Source organism: Macaca mulatta, chromosome 4 (assembly GCF_049350105.2).
Source record: "Macaca mulatta isolate MMU2019108-1 chromosome 4, T2T-MMU8v2.0, whole genome shotgun sequence".
NCBI lineage: Eukaryota > Metazoa > Chordata > Mammalia > Primates > Cercopithecidae > Macaca > Macaca mulatta.
In genome coordinates, this window is record NC_133409.1 from 115595902 (window position 1) to 115609454 (window position 13553).

Below are 13553 nucleotides of genomic sequence, written 5' to 3' on the forward strand. Positions count from 1 at the left end.
AGCAGAGTCCAAGTTAAGGGGATGCTGGATAAGTTACTCTGGAAGATGCACATATTTCACATTGAGGCAAATGTGGAATACAAAGCCCTGAGGTGACCCACATGTTAAGAACTGATCATTTTTCTTTGGAAATTTACTTAGAAAAATCTGACAAACTATTTTTCTTGTAAAATAACAGAAATATTTCACCCCAAACATAAACCTCATGAGTATGATTTTAAAATTTTGAAATTTAAATTTTTTTTTTACAGTTTATTAACCCACTGTTAGATAATGTTAGTAACTTTCTTGTTTTCATTTTGTATACATTCATTAGAATTATTTTAAATCAGTGGTAACCTGTGGATTATAGAAGTGAGAAAAACACTCTTGAGGCGGCATTTGTTTCACTCAAGAGTGTCACACCCCTTTAACAGCTACATGAAGTGACAAGTTAGAAGCCTAGCTGGCACTACCAGGGACTGAAACCTTGGGAAGAGAAAATGGTCAAAGACTCCATGCTTCTGTAGGTATTGGAAAGATATTAACCACTAAGTAGGGTCTCTGATGATGCGTGCATCCGGGAACCAAGAGCAAAATGTAATCCGCCACCATATTTAGCACAACTGGAAGTTACGTGAATTCTCTAATTGTCTATGAGACCCCTTAAGAGCAACTCAAGTAAATTAGACCCAGAAGAAAACTGCCTGAGGAAATATGAGAGAGTATTTGCAAGGACAAGTTTGCCGTGGTTTTAGAACACCATAAAAACAGCTGCTTCTTTCCGATATTAGCTTCTTAAGTTATCTGGGAACAGTGTCTTCACACAGACATACTCACTAATTGATATTGCAAAACCCTCTCCGTCACCATTTTGACCAAATGGGCACCAAGGGCTAAGGATCTCGGTTTTCAGACTGACTTCGTCTAACTAGATTGTCAGTATATTCCTTTATATTCACTAAAGTTTTACTTTAAATGAAATATAAGATGAATCACTACACAAGATTCTTTCTACAAAAGTGGACTTCTGGGACAAGAAAAAAAACTTTAGTTCTGAGTAGTGCCTGTCTCTGCAATACTGACTTGCTCCAGTTCCTTCGCGTTGCCCCAAATGTCCTCTCTTTTCTAAGAAACTCTCTTTTTTTCCAGAGAATTTCTCGGCTTGCATAGTTAACTTTCTAGACTTATTTTCTTACTATCATGGCCCTGGATTGCAATTCGTTTGATCAACTTTTGACAGGATTGATTCTACTGAATGCTTCATCTAGTCCTTACATTGTCAGTCTGTGGACATCACCTTTTCAGGAGTTGAGAACCTGTTCCACAGCCAATCAGTAGCAGTTTGCACCTGGTTGTCATACATCAGGATCCAAGGGATGTCATTTTGGAGTGTTAAAATTAATGCTATTTTATACAAATCTTGATAAATTCTGTTTTAAAGTAATCAAAGGGAATGCTATCCTGCTATGCCATAATTTATTATGAAAATGTATATGAGTCTCACGTTACATCCCACAATAAAGTCAAGCAATCTGTTTTATAGTTCAAGCACTTCAGTGATTCTGCATGTGTTTTAAAAAAGATTCCCGTGTTCAGAATAATTCAAAAACTCCTAATGATCTGAAATCTAAACAATCAGATTATTGTGATGCATTTTAGAGACTGGTAGAATAAGGGCACAAGACAAATTTGGATTGGAGCATCTCTTTAGGTGATCAAATAATATCCTCTAGAGAAAATATATTTTTAAACAATTAGACCTTTGAAGAAGTATTTAAAGAAGCTTTTATTTATGATGAAGAATCGTCAATTAATGCCATCAGTAAGCTTAAACAAGAAGATAGCAGCCCAAATAAACATCAACTTGCAGCAAGGTATTATTTTGCAATAGAGTTTGTTGGACTTTGCTGAGTCCAACAGTTATATTCCTATACAAGTCAAGAATTTGCATATCAGACTGAATAACTTATGAAAGGAAAAAGTAGCATCAATGAAGCAGTCAGATACCAGAGACACATTTAAGAAGGTCTCAAAAAATATCTGTCTGACAACCTCTGAACCTCCTACCGCTTTAGCTTCAGTTATTCCTGTGCCAACTTTAGGTGAATAAAACCTCAATGGTCATGGCCTTCTAGATAGTGAGACACAATGAACTCACTTGATAATCAGTGCAGCTAGAATGCTACAAAAACTTCTACTAAGCTTATTTTCATAAAGAAGAGAATTTTCTTGGCATCAACATCTGAGAACTTTAAAAATTTAGCAAAGTTATTAATATTAATATAGGATTATATATATAATCCTATATATAGTGAAAACACGTGAAAACATGCCAAGGTGATTGTAGTTTAATATACAAATACAACACTTTTCAAAATATTCTACAAAAACTGAAGTTGAATAAGGCGCTAAACTGCAACAGTAACTTCCTGTGAGTGAATTTATTGTTTGGAAGCATCTTTGTGGTGTTAGAGGAGAAACATAAAACTCAATCATTTTATTAGCTATAGCCTACAGTATAGCATTTTACTGATAGACTGAAATATATTTCTTCTATTTTTAATTATAGTATCTCTTACAGTCTATATATAAAATGTTTACATAAATTACCTAATTTTTGTCTGCAGTGAAACACATACTAAGACACCATATGACATATAAAATGGTGAATTTAAGAAGCCCTGCGGCTAAGAGAATAGCGGCCAATGTTCTGGAGCAGGGATCAGCCAGCTTTTTCAACAAAGGGCCAGAGAGTAAATATTTTAGATTTTGTGGGCCATACAGTCTGCCACAATTACTTAACCTGGCCATGAAGCACAAAGGCAGCCTTAGGTAATACAAAAACAAATGAGTGTGGCTGTGTTCCAGTAAAACTTTACGTACAAAATCCTACAGTAAGAGTTCTAACAGCTCTACAACAGGGCCACAGCTTGCTTACCCCTGAACTGCAGGACTTATTCTGTACATTTTCCTATCCTATCTGACACAACTTTATAAAATGACCATACATTTTGATCAAATAGTAAACCATCATACCTTTTCCCCAGGAATTCCAGGAGCACCAAATTCACCTTTATTACCAACTGCACCCTAAAATACAGAAATGCTTACTAGGAGATTACTTTTAAGAGGTGCGTTAATTACTAATGTTGTCAAAGAGAATCTACCTTTCCTAGATGAGTTGCTTTTGCATGCACCAAAGTTTGTACTTCAAGTTCCTTCCTCATATTGCCCACAAGCCAAAATAATAAATTGTAATAAATCAGTAATTCATAAATATCTAAGTGCTAATCATAACTAAAACTAGATATATTCACACAGAAATAATGTAATTCAGCTTTGTAATTTCTTTTACATTTACCAAAAGTAAGGAATAATACTATTGCTGTTACTTCAATTAATATGATAAACGAGTTTAAATGAGTTAAAAGCTACATCCTATCCGATGCTTTCAATTCAAATAGGTCATGAAATTTCAGTTTCTAAGATATTCCTATTTGTTTCATTTAGTATGCCTGACTTTCCTTTACATCCTCCAGGAAAAACCCCAAAGCTGGGTCAATCCAATGATCAGCTTCCTTGCTCTTCCACTTAACTGCCAAACAGGGATGGAAAAACAGGTGCAAGGAAGTCTATAGATCATGTATGGCTTCCTTAAAAGCACTATCACAAATTCAGTCCAACAAATTTATCCTTGAAACAGTGGAAAATAATATATACTTTTTGAATGAGTTTCTATATTACTAATACTTGGTAGAAATTAAGAAATATATCGTAATTTTATGAATATGTAATACCATTATTATAATGATACTATTTTTTAATTTCGGATGAAGACCCACAAGTAAATTTCACCTTCAAGTGAATTCCTGCAGATTACATGAGATTATATCAAACTGGGTAAAACCGATCAAAGAAGGACCTGTCAATTACTTCAACATATTCAATTGGATTAGAAAGGATAAAGGAACATTAATATTTCCTATATTGACATACTAAAAGAAGTCAAAAGAATAATATTAAATCCTACTTCTGTGAAGTTATTACTAAGAGAAGGTAATCCTTATTTTAAAAAATTATGAACATATTTTGGTTTAATTAATTTTTATTGTTGTGGTATGGGTACAGAATGGGCATATGATTAATGCCAGCTTGGAAAGAAAATGAGGGGAAACTTACTCATCATCTCTGGATTAGCATATTAGGCTACTCAAAATGGAAGCCTCTATAGTGGGATTGGAGGGCAGGAGAAGTTGAAACAAATCAATACTAGTCGCTGACTAAGAAGTCAAATAAGCTAACTTATTCCATTTTAAACTGTTTTGATTTTCTGTCAAAGCATATCAGCAAAGCAATCATTTCATAAAGCCAACACATTTTGGCAAATTAACTGGAAATGTGGAAGATGATAATACAAAAATAAACTGGAAAATTATTCCCAAAATGGAGCTCAGATAACACTTCCCCTTAGGTTCAGGAACATTAACATTGAGCTAATAGTTTATAAAACTCTGAGAGAATTTCAGCTCTAAAATGGGTGAAGTTATTAACAAGGGTCTTAAAGAACTGAGAAAGTAATGCAGTTGCTAAGGAATTAGGTTGCTAACTACGCTTGCTAACAAAAGAGAATTAAAAGATTCAGAAAATTATTATAATTGAGTCTAAATGAAAGAAAAGTATTAATTATTTCTTCAAATAATGTTATACAGAGTTTAGTGTTAGAGAGCGTGGTTAAAATCGCTTGATTAGGTGTCGTGTTATAGAATACTGATCACAATTAGATAATTAAATACAAGCAGTAGTACTTAAAACTGCATTATTCCATGAGAGGCGATCATCACCTTTATAAAAAAAGAAAAAGTAGTAAATCATATTAATAAACCATCATAGTGGATAAGAAAATAGGTAAATAAGGATACATGTTAAGTGTTGCCAAAACTTCTAGCTTTTTGCAAAATATTTTTGATGCTTCATTACCTTAGCAATACTAAGCTAAACCTGATTAAATCAATGTGAAAAGAATTTTTGTTTTTTAAAAGAAAAAAAGTAGTAGAACAATAGTTAACAATATAATATTATTTAACTCTTTCCTTGCAAATTGAATCTTTCAGCAGAGTCTCCTGGGCAATTAGGAAGGAGAACTTACAGTTTCTAGAAATAGCTGAGTTGATTATTTAAACTTTCCTTGAGGTATAGTGTTCATTCATGCATTCAGCATATTTTTAGCTCCTATTATTTATGTGTTGTTCTATGTATAGGCTCACAGAACTCATTTTCCAACAGGGAAGGAAATAGATGCAGGATGATAATGTGTCAGGTGGCAATAAAAGTGCTAAGCAAAGTAAGAGCATAGAGGTGGGAGTAAGGATGCTTTTTATACAGAGATGCCAGAAGGCCTTTTCATTTTAAAGTTATTTTTGAGCAAGGACCTAGAAGACATGAAGAAGAGAGCCAAGTGGATATGTACGAGGACACTTCAGGCATACATAACTGGTACAAAGGACTTGGAGCAAATATAAAAGAGGGAAGAGGGTTCGAGACAATTTGGGAGTGAGGAGTCAGGTAGGGGAAAGCTCTATACATTATGTGAAGCCTCATAGCTCATGGTTAGAGCTTTGGGGTTTATCTTAAGAGAGACAAGAAGTCACTAGTGGGTTTTGGCTCAGGTGGGACAGGATTTGCTTACATGATTATTCAGAATAATTGTCTAACTCATAATGTATATGTATAAATAACAGTAAAATTTTTCTCTATGAATCTGCTGCATTAAAGTAAGGATTCTCAAAGCATAACACCTTAGATTGTCATCAACAGTCACATAGACCAATGGAACACAATAGAGAACCCATAAATAAATCCATGTATTTACAGCCAACTGATCTTTGACAGAGGTGCCAGGAATGTGCATTGAGGAAAGGACAGTCTCTTTGATAAACAGTGTTAGAAAAACTATATTCAGAAGAATAAACTAGATCCTTATCTCTCACCATATGCAAAAATCAACCCAAAATGGATTGAAAACTTAAATGTAGAGCCCAAAACTATGAATCTTCTGGGGCAAAATGTAGGGAAAATGCTTTGGTACATTAGTCTAGGCAAAGATTTTGTGGATACAATCTCAAGAGCACAGGCAACCAAAGCAAAAATAGACAAATGGGACCATATTGCACTAAAAAGCGTCTGTATAGCAAAGGAAACCATCAAGAGAATGAAGAGACAACCTGCAGAATGGGAGTAAATGTTTGCAAGGTATTCATCTGACAAGGGATTAATATCCACAATATACAAGGAGTTCAAGCAACTCAACAGCGACAAACAAACAAAACCCCCAATAATCTGATTTTAAAACGAGTGAATGATCTGAATAGACACTTCTCAAAAGAAGACATACAAATGGCCACGAAATACATTTTAAAATGCTCAACAACATTAATCATCAGGGAGGAGCATATTGGAATCAAAATGAGATATCATCTTACCCTAGTTAGAATGGGTATTATCTAAATGACAAAAAAAAAAAAAAAACGCACCAAAGTTGTGAAGAAAGGGGAACTCTTGCACACTTTCAGTGGGAATGTAAATTAGTATAGCTATTATGAAGAACAGTATGGAGATTCCTCAAAAAACTAAAAATGGAACTGCCATGTGATCCAGAAATCCCACTGGGGATATGTATCCAAAGGAAAGGAAGTAAGTATGGTGAAAAGATAACTGAAAGCCTGTGTTTATTACAGCACTACTCACAATCACTAATATATGGAATCAAAATGAGTGTTCATCAATGAATAAATGGATAGAGAAAATGTTTTATACACACACACACACATATATACATACACAAACATACACATAATGCAATTACATTCAGCCATAAAAAAGAATAAAATCCCATCATTTGCAGCAACATGGATGAGTCAGAATGACATTGTGGTAAGTGAAACAAGCCAGGCACAGAAGGATAAATACTGCATGTTCTCCTTTATATGCAGAAGTTTAAAAAGTTAACCTCACAGAAGTAGAGAGTAGAATAATGGTTACCGGGGCTGGGAAGGGTGGGGAGTGGGGATAGGGAGAAGTTTGTTAATCGATAGAAAATTACAGCTATACAGAATAAATAAACTCTGCTGGGTGACTATGGTTAACAATAATTTATTGTATATTTTCAAATAACTAAAAGAGAAAATTATGAATGTTCCAAACACAAAGAAATAATTAACACTTGAGGTGATGGACATGATAATTATCCCGATTTGATTACTACAGATCGTATAAATGAATTAAAATATCACACTGTACTCCATAAATATGTATAATTGTTATGTGTCAATTAAAATATTAATAAAAATCTTAACACCTTTAGAAATACTGTAATGTAGTGATATATAATTTGAAAGAGATGTGGAAGTTGTATTCTCAAATCTTTTCTCACTTTATTACATTGGGCCACAAGTAAAATGCACCAAAAGACTAATATTATATAGTTAATGAGAAAAAGTAAATTATAATTGTGTCTGGATGGCTTCTAATCAACGTTATCTAAATAAAACAATGCAAAGAATATATTTTAAAAAGTAGCACATTGGGTTGGGAGCAATGGCTCACACCTGTAATCCCACACTTTGGGAGGCTGAAGTGGGTGGATCACCTAGGGCCAGGAGTTCAAGACCAGCCTGATCAACATGGTGAAACCCCATCTCTTTTAAAAAATACAAAAATTAGCCAGGCATTGTGGCAGGTGCCTGTAATCTCAACTACTCAGGAGGCTGAAGCAGGAGAATCGCTTGAACCCAGGAGGCGGATGTTGCAGGGAACAGAGATTGCGCCATTGCACTCCAGCCTGCGAGACAGAGCAAGACTCTGTCTCAAAAAACAAAACAAAACAAAACCAAAGCAAAACAAAAACTAGCACATTGTATCCAGAAAATGTCAGATAATATTGCAAATAAAAGATACAGAGTTGAATGAAATATTCAAGTAATTGAATAATCTTTTGAAGCACGTGATAACTCAACATTTTTACATCTAATACATTGAAAATTCTAAGAGATTATCTCACAAATGAAGATTTATTTATTCCTCATCGAGCCACAAATGAAATTAAACTCAACCTAAAATAGTTATCTCGACCTCTCCTTCAATATGTGGACAATTATATGGTGGATAAGAAAGCAGGGGAAACATATATTTGTTGAGTATCTATCATATGCCAGTTTCTAAGTGCTGTATATACATTGTATTGTATGCCTTCTTCACAATCAACCACTGCCTAGGTATTATTAAGGATAATTTTCAAAGCAAGTAAGAGGTGGAGAGGATTCAATCCTAAGTGGTTCAGGCTCCAGAGTGGTACTCTTTCCAACGTACTGTTCTACCTCCTCTAAATATTCTTTCTTGGGCTTACAGATCAAAAAGAAAACCTTTAGAACAACATCTGATTCTCTTAGTAACATTGCACTTCTGATCATTTCACAAAATTTACTCCTAAATATGCCTTAGAGCAAAATGACTTTCGATCTTCAAGTTATGTAGGCATTATTTTGTGCACCTGCTCTAATAATGACAATGACATGCCAGAATCAAAAATGAAAGAAAGCCTTCTTTATTTATTGCACATTGAAGTTGCAGGATCACCTAGTGCAGTAGGAGCAGAAATAAACTCATTCTCCACTCCTTAAACTGAAGCAATGCATCCATGTTTATTTGAAGTGCCAGGAAGGTAGAATGCATTCATGGTCATGGTCATCTAATGTCATTTTTACAAGGCAGAGTATATGTTGGTTTAATCAAATGTGGGTGCATGTATCAAAAAGATAAAGGAAATATACAGATTAATTATTTGTTGTGTAGATTATAAACTTCTTTTATTCCAGCTGTTTTTATGTTGCCACTAAAATCTCTTGCCATTAGGAATTATCATGGAATTTAAAACAAATGTTAATATTCTTAAAACATACCACAGATGAGAAGTCATATAATGCATTGTAACTCTAAGGTGCGTTTTTGTATATTTTATAGATTTGATGTACAATAAATTGGCTAATATTTATCCATTTTTATTAATTTTTCCTAGTTCTTTTCTACTGGTTTTAGCTTCTATAGAAGGAGAGAATGTTCTGTGAACAAACTGTCACAAGATTGTAAACTCGGTGAGAGCAGGCCCTGTATTTTATTATTACTGCTAAGGCTCCAACGTCTGGCACATTTTTTATTATAATAGCAGGAACTCAATAAATAGGTGTTGATGGATAAATGAATAAAGAAAAATATTTAAATGTTAAAGTGAGAGATGTCTATTTATGATTAAAGGGAATGGAGGGGGAAAATGCATTCTTAAAGGGTATAGGCTCTAACAAGAGTGACTAAGCACTTAATCTTTAAAAAAGAATTTAAAGTCGATTTAATGATTTTTAAAATAATTATTCAAATAGGACTGTACTTCTGACATCGATTTTTTGTTTGTTTGTTTGTTTGTTTATTTTAGTGGGCAGGGTATTTTTCCTAAAAGCAACACAGGAAATTTCTTGCTGTGCCAGCAATCTTAAATATGACAGAATTGATTAAATCAAAGAAGTGAAAAGACAAGTTAAGAAATGGGTATGTGAATGTGTATAAATCACAGCCACCAACAATTAAGCCACATGCATTTTTTTTCAAGGCATTTTTGTGTCACTTTATAGTATAGGCAGAACAGATAAATGAGAACACCTTCCGTTGCAGATAAGAAAACTTAAGTATGGAGAGTCTGAGTGGCTTGGCCAAATTCACCCTCTAACCATAGAAGAGTTGGGATTAACTCAGAGATCTTTCCACTTTCTGAGTCCTTTTAATTGTGTTACCTTGGGCACATCATTTTACCTATGTGTGGCTTTCAGCTGTAAAATGAGGATAGAGATATTAGGCTGGCATTTTTAAATGATGTTTTAAGAGTAAAATATTGCAAGTGGAAGTACCTGATCAAAGAACACAGATACATAATACTGAATTGCTTTTAGAATATAGTGACAGCCCTAAAAATGGATACTGGTTATGAGTATTCAACAGACCTACTGGGTTCAGATCCCAGTTTGGCCACAAGCTATGTGGCATTGGGCAATAATTTAACCTCCCTAAGCTTCAGTTTTTCTATCTGTAAAATGCTAATACTAATCCCTATCATGAAGAATGATTGTAAGGATCAAGTATGATATCATATCTAAAACACTCTTCTTAGTGTCTGGTACGTGTAACCATGAAACAAATATTTGCTATTGGTATAATGATTTGTATGTTTAGTTTGATTGAAGTGGTCTTTAGAATCAGATATTATTCAATTATTTTGAATTTTCATAAAATGATATTGAAAGTAAAGGTACCCCAAGCAATGAGTTTTAAAGAGCATTAATAAATGGCCTGTCCCTTCTCAAAAATCTTTTTCAAACACCTGCTGAATTGTCAGAAGTTCCCATGCAAGGTACAATGCGAATACATTCCTTCAGGAACAAATGACTTTAGCTCTGTTGAAGCTTTGGGGGATCAGTCATTTCTCAGACTTCTGTCTCCTGTCTTTTTGAAGTGGGGGGGCAGGCGACTAGATTATACAAATAATTTAGAATCATTGACTTCCCAAGTTAAGGCATGAAAGGAATTAAAATCTATTTTACCTTGGAGAGATAACAAAAACAGAATGAACTTCTAACAGTGCACATTCATTTACCTGATTAGCTGACAAAAGATGTACTCAAAAGAGTGGGAAACATTACAGTTAAGTTTTGAGTGGTGGGAGAAGGAAAAGACAAATCTCCAAGCATGGGATATTGCCTAGAATTACACACTGGCCATTCCTCCATTAAATCCTCCCCAGCTCCCCAGATCGTTTCTCCAGGACACTTGCAACTCTCCTACAGCACCTAACACATATGGCCTTGTAATTTTCCATGATCTCTTTGTAGATGTAAAATCACTGAGAACATGGAATATATCCTATTCTTCTTTATGTGCTCTACAACACCAAGCAACATAATGCATACGCAGAAAGTATTCAACAAAAGTTGGCTGTTTAAAAAAAAGGTAGGGAGCTACAGAAAAATCTCTGGTGGGGATGTATCAGAAGACAAGAGAAGCAAGAGTTCAACAGGGATTTGGGGAAGGGAATGCTAAAGAAGGCTAGGGCACAGCTAGAAAATAGACTTTCCTGCTTCACAGTTTTGCTAGAGCTTATAGGTACAAAGACTTGCAGTTCCAGATCTTTCCAAAGTTCACACCAGCCTACCAATATGAATTCAAAAGCAGACTAGAATGCTGATAGTCTTTCTTATTTCAGTAATCAGCATTTTAATATAGTATTTGATATATTTGATAGCCTTTTATAGAAACATATATTGGTATGGAATATAGAAAAATGAGATGAACACATTTTTAAGTCATTTTTTAACAAAACCCCCATTTTTCCCATCAATATTTGTCCTTTTCTTACCGGCTCTCCTTTATCCCCTTTCTGCCCAGGTGAACCCGGAGCTCCTGGTAATCCTGCTTCTCCCTGAGCAAAAATGCATATCTGTGTTAGCAACCATTCTGTCACATTGATCGAAAGCCAAATGGTTTATAAATATGAAGCTGGCAATAGCAAGACAACGCTTTGTTCTCCTCTGAGCTGATGCTTAGAATGAGGAATAGTGAGCTGTGTGAACAAGGGAAAAAGGGCATGCCAGTGGAATTCCATTCACTATTCCTCACTCTTCCAAACACCATTTAGAATCATCTCCTCTAGACCTTCCAGGAGCTGGAACAGAAGCTGTTTCTCTATGGTCCCCTGAACCTTGCCTTTTTCGTGGAGCTTACTATGCAATATAGACCACTAGAAAAAATGAAAGTTTCCCTTAAACTTTCACCCCATCCCCATCCTGGCTCAGCCAGAGCTAGGGCACACTCTGCTCTAGAAACTGGGGCAAGTTCTCCTTTCCTCAGGTATGGGCACTGGAAAAAGCCACCAAGACACCACTCAGCCTTTTAGCACAGGCTTTATGACTGCCATTAACATCCATAGAGGAAGTTCATAAACGTTCATGGTCCAGCCTTCTTGACCAGGGGATCATATTGGTGCAGATGAAACAAATTATTCGAATAATAACAGAGCCCCTCTGTATATTCCCCTAATAACTTATGATGGATGGAGACAGCCGGTTGAAAATTTAGGGATGCTGGAAAAATACAGTCTACACAGAAGAAGAAATACAATGTGGGGTATTTTTGTGTATGTTTTTGAAGAGCAGGCACTGTATTTTCTTCAACTGTGAATTCCCAGAACTTCAGCCTATTCCTGGCACATGCTAAGCACTCAGTACTTGCTTGTTGTACAGGTAGTTCCTCCCTTCACCTTTCTATTCATTCTAGTTCACGCCCTGGAAGGAGGTTCAGATGGGCTCGAAACTATCCAGGTAACAATCCAGGAAATCCTATCTTCAATGCCTTTTTCTTAACCCACCCCAGCGACTGAGGTATTTACTTCAACAAACACTGAAGGGCAAGACACATTCTGTGAAGAGAGGCCACATTCAAGGAGCTGGGCTCATAGTCTGGAGTGGCTTTCAGTGTGCACAGATTAAAACTAGCATACCTTGTTTGGAATGCACTGGCACTGGTCTTTCAGTTCCTGCTTTGCTGGCAGATATGAAGACATTTTACTGGCATGAGCAGTTACCGATGATGATGCAATATTTCCAAAGCCATCCTGCTCTGGGCACTAAAATCCAAAAAGAGGCTTTAGGAAATGGGGCCAATTCCAAACATTCTGATGTTCCAAACACTGGCTCCCACTAAACTAGGGGTTGCTGAGGTTGCCTGCAAGAACCGCTTTCTTACTAACCAAAAGTTGACACCAGTGTGAGAATGTTTATGACACTTTTGCACTTTCTGCCTGAGCCCATGTGTTTTCTTATATTGACAACACACAAGAAAATTATTTAAAATAATGGTCTTGGTAAGGAATTACAAAGTTACATTAGGTAACTTTTTGATAAGTATAGAAATTTCATACATTTATAATAATTATATTGTAGGAATAAAATAATTTGTACAAACAATATGAATTGAATTTCATGAAACAATATGAAATGTTTAATGTGAATACATCTTTTGGGAACAAAAATTAAAGTTGAAGCATGTAATTTGAACTTATAAAATACGGTTTCCTTCAACAAGATGATTTTTAAAACATATAGAGTAGAAAATAAATTCTTTTTACACTCTTAGACAATATTTATTAAATCAAAGTATACTTTAGTCTACTGTTCTTTAAAGATATTAAAAAGGTCTCCACTGCAACAGACAAGTAGTGCATTTTATACTTATGCAGTGGGTTCAGAGCATGCTGGATAACATGAAGTGCAATTTGGTTACAAAGCAATGAACTTTTTTTTTTTTCCAAAAAACTAATCCAAATGGAGAATCTGAAGAGGATAAACATATTGTTTTTTCTCAGCATCATGTACCAGACTCCTCACCATAGTTTTCCACTGTGAATTTGCAATTTCACAAAGAGAAAGCACTAGGAGAGAGTTAATACATTACTTTGTATACCACAAATTGTAAATGCA

General features: G+C 35.1%; 1 protein-coding gene across 2 annotated transcripts in view; it reads right to left on the bottom strand.

Moving 5' to 3' along the window:
* The window catches only part of COL19A1 (collagen type XIX alpha 1 chain), a 331016-nt gene that overhangs the window by 254288 nt on the left and 63175 nt on the right, over nt 1-13553 (bottom strand). For both annotated transcript variants that reach the window (XM_015136650.3, XM_015136652.3), the window contains exons 8-9: nt 12575-12700; nt 11435-11497 (exon numbers count right to left, since the gene is read on the bottom strand). In XM_015136650.3, the coding sequence (XP_014992136.3) occupies nt 11435-11497; nt 12575-12700 (189 nt within the window). The remainder of the gene's footprint in view (nt 1-11434; nt 11498-12574; nt 12701-13553) is intronic.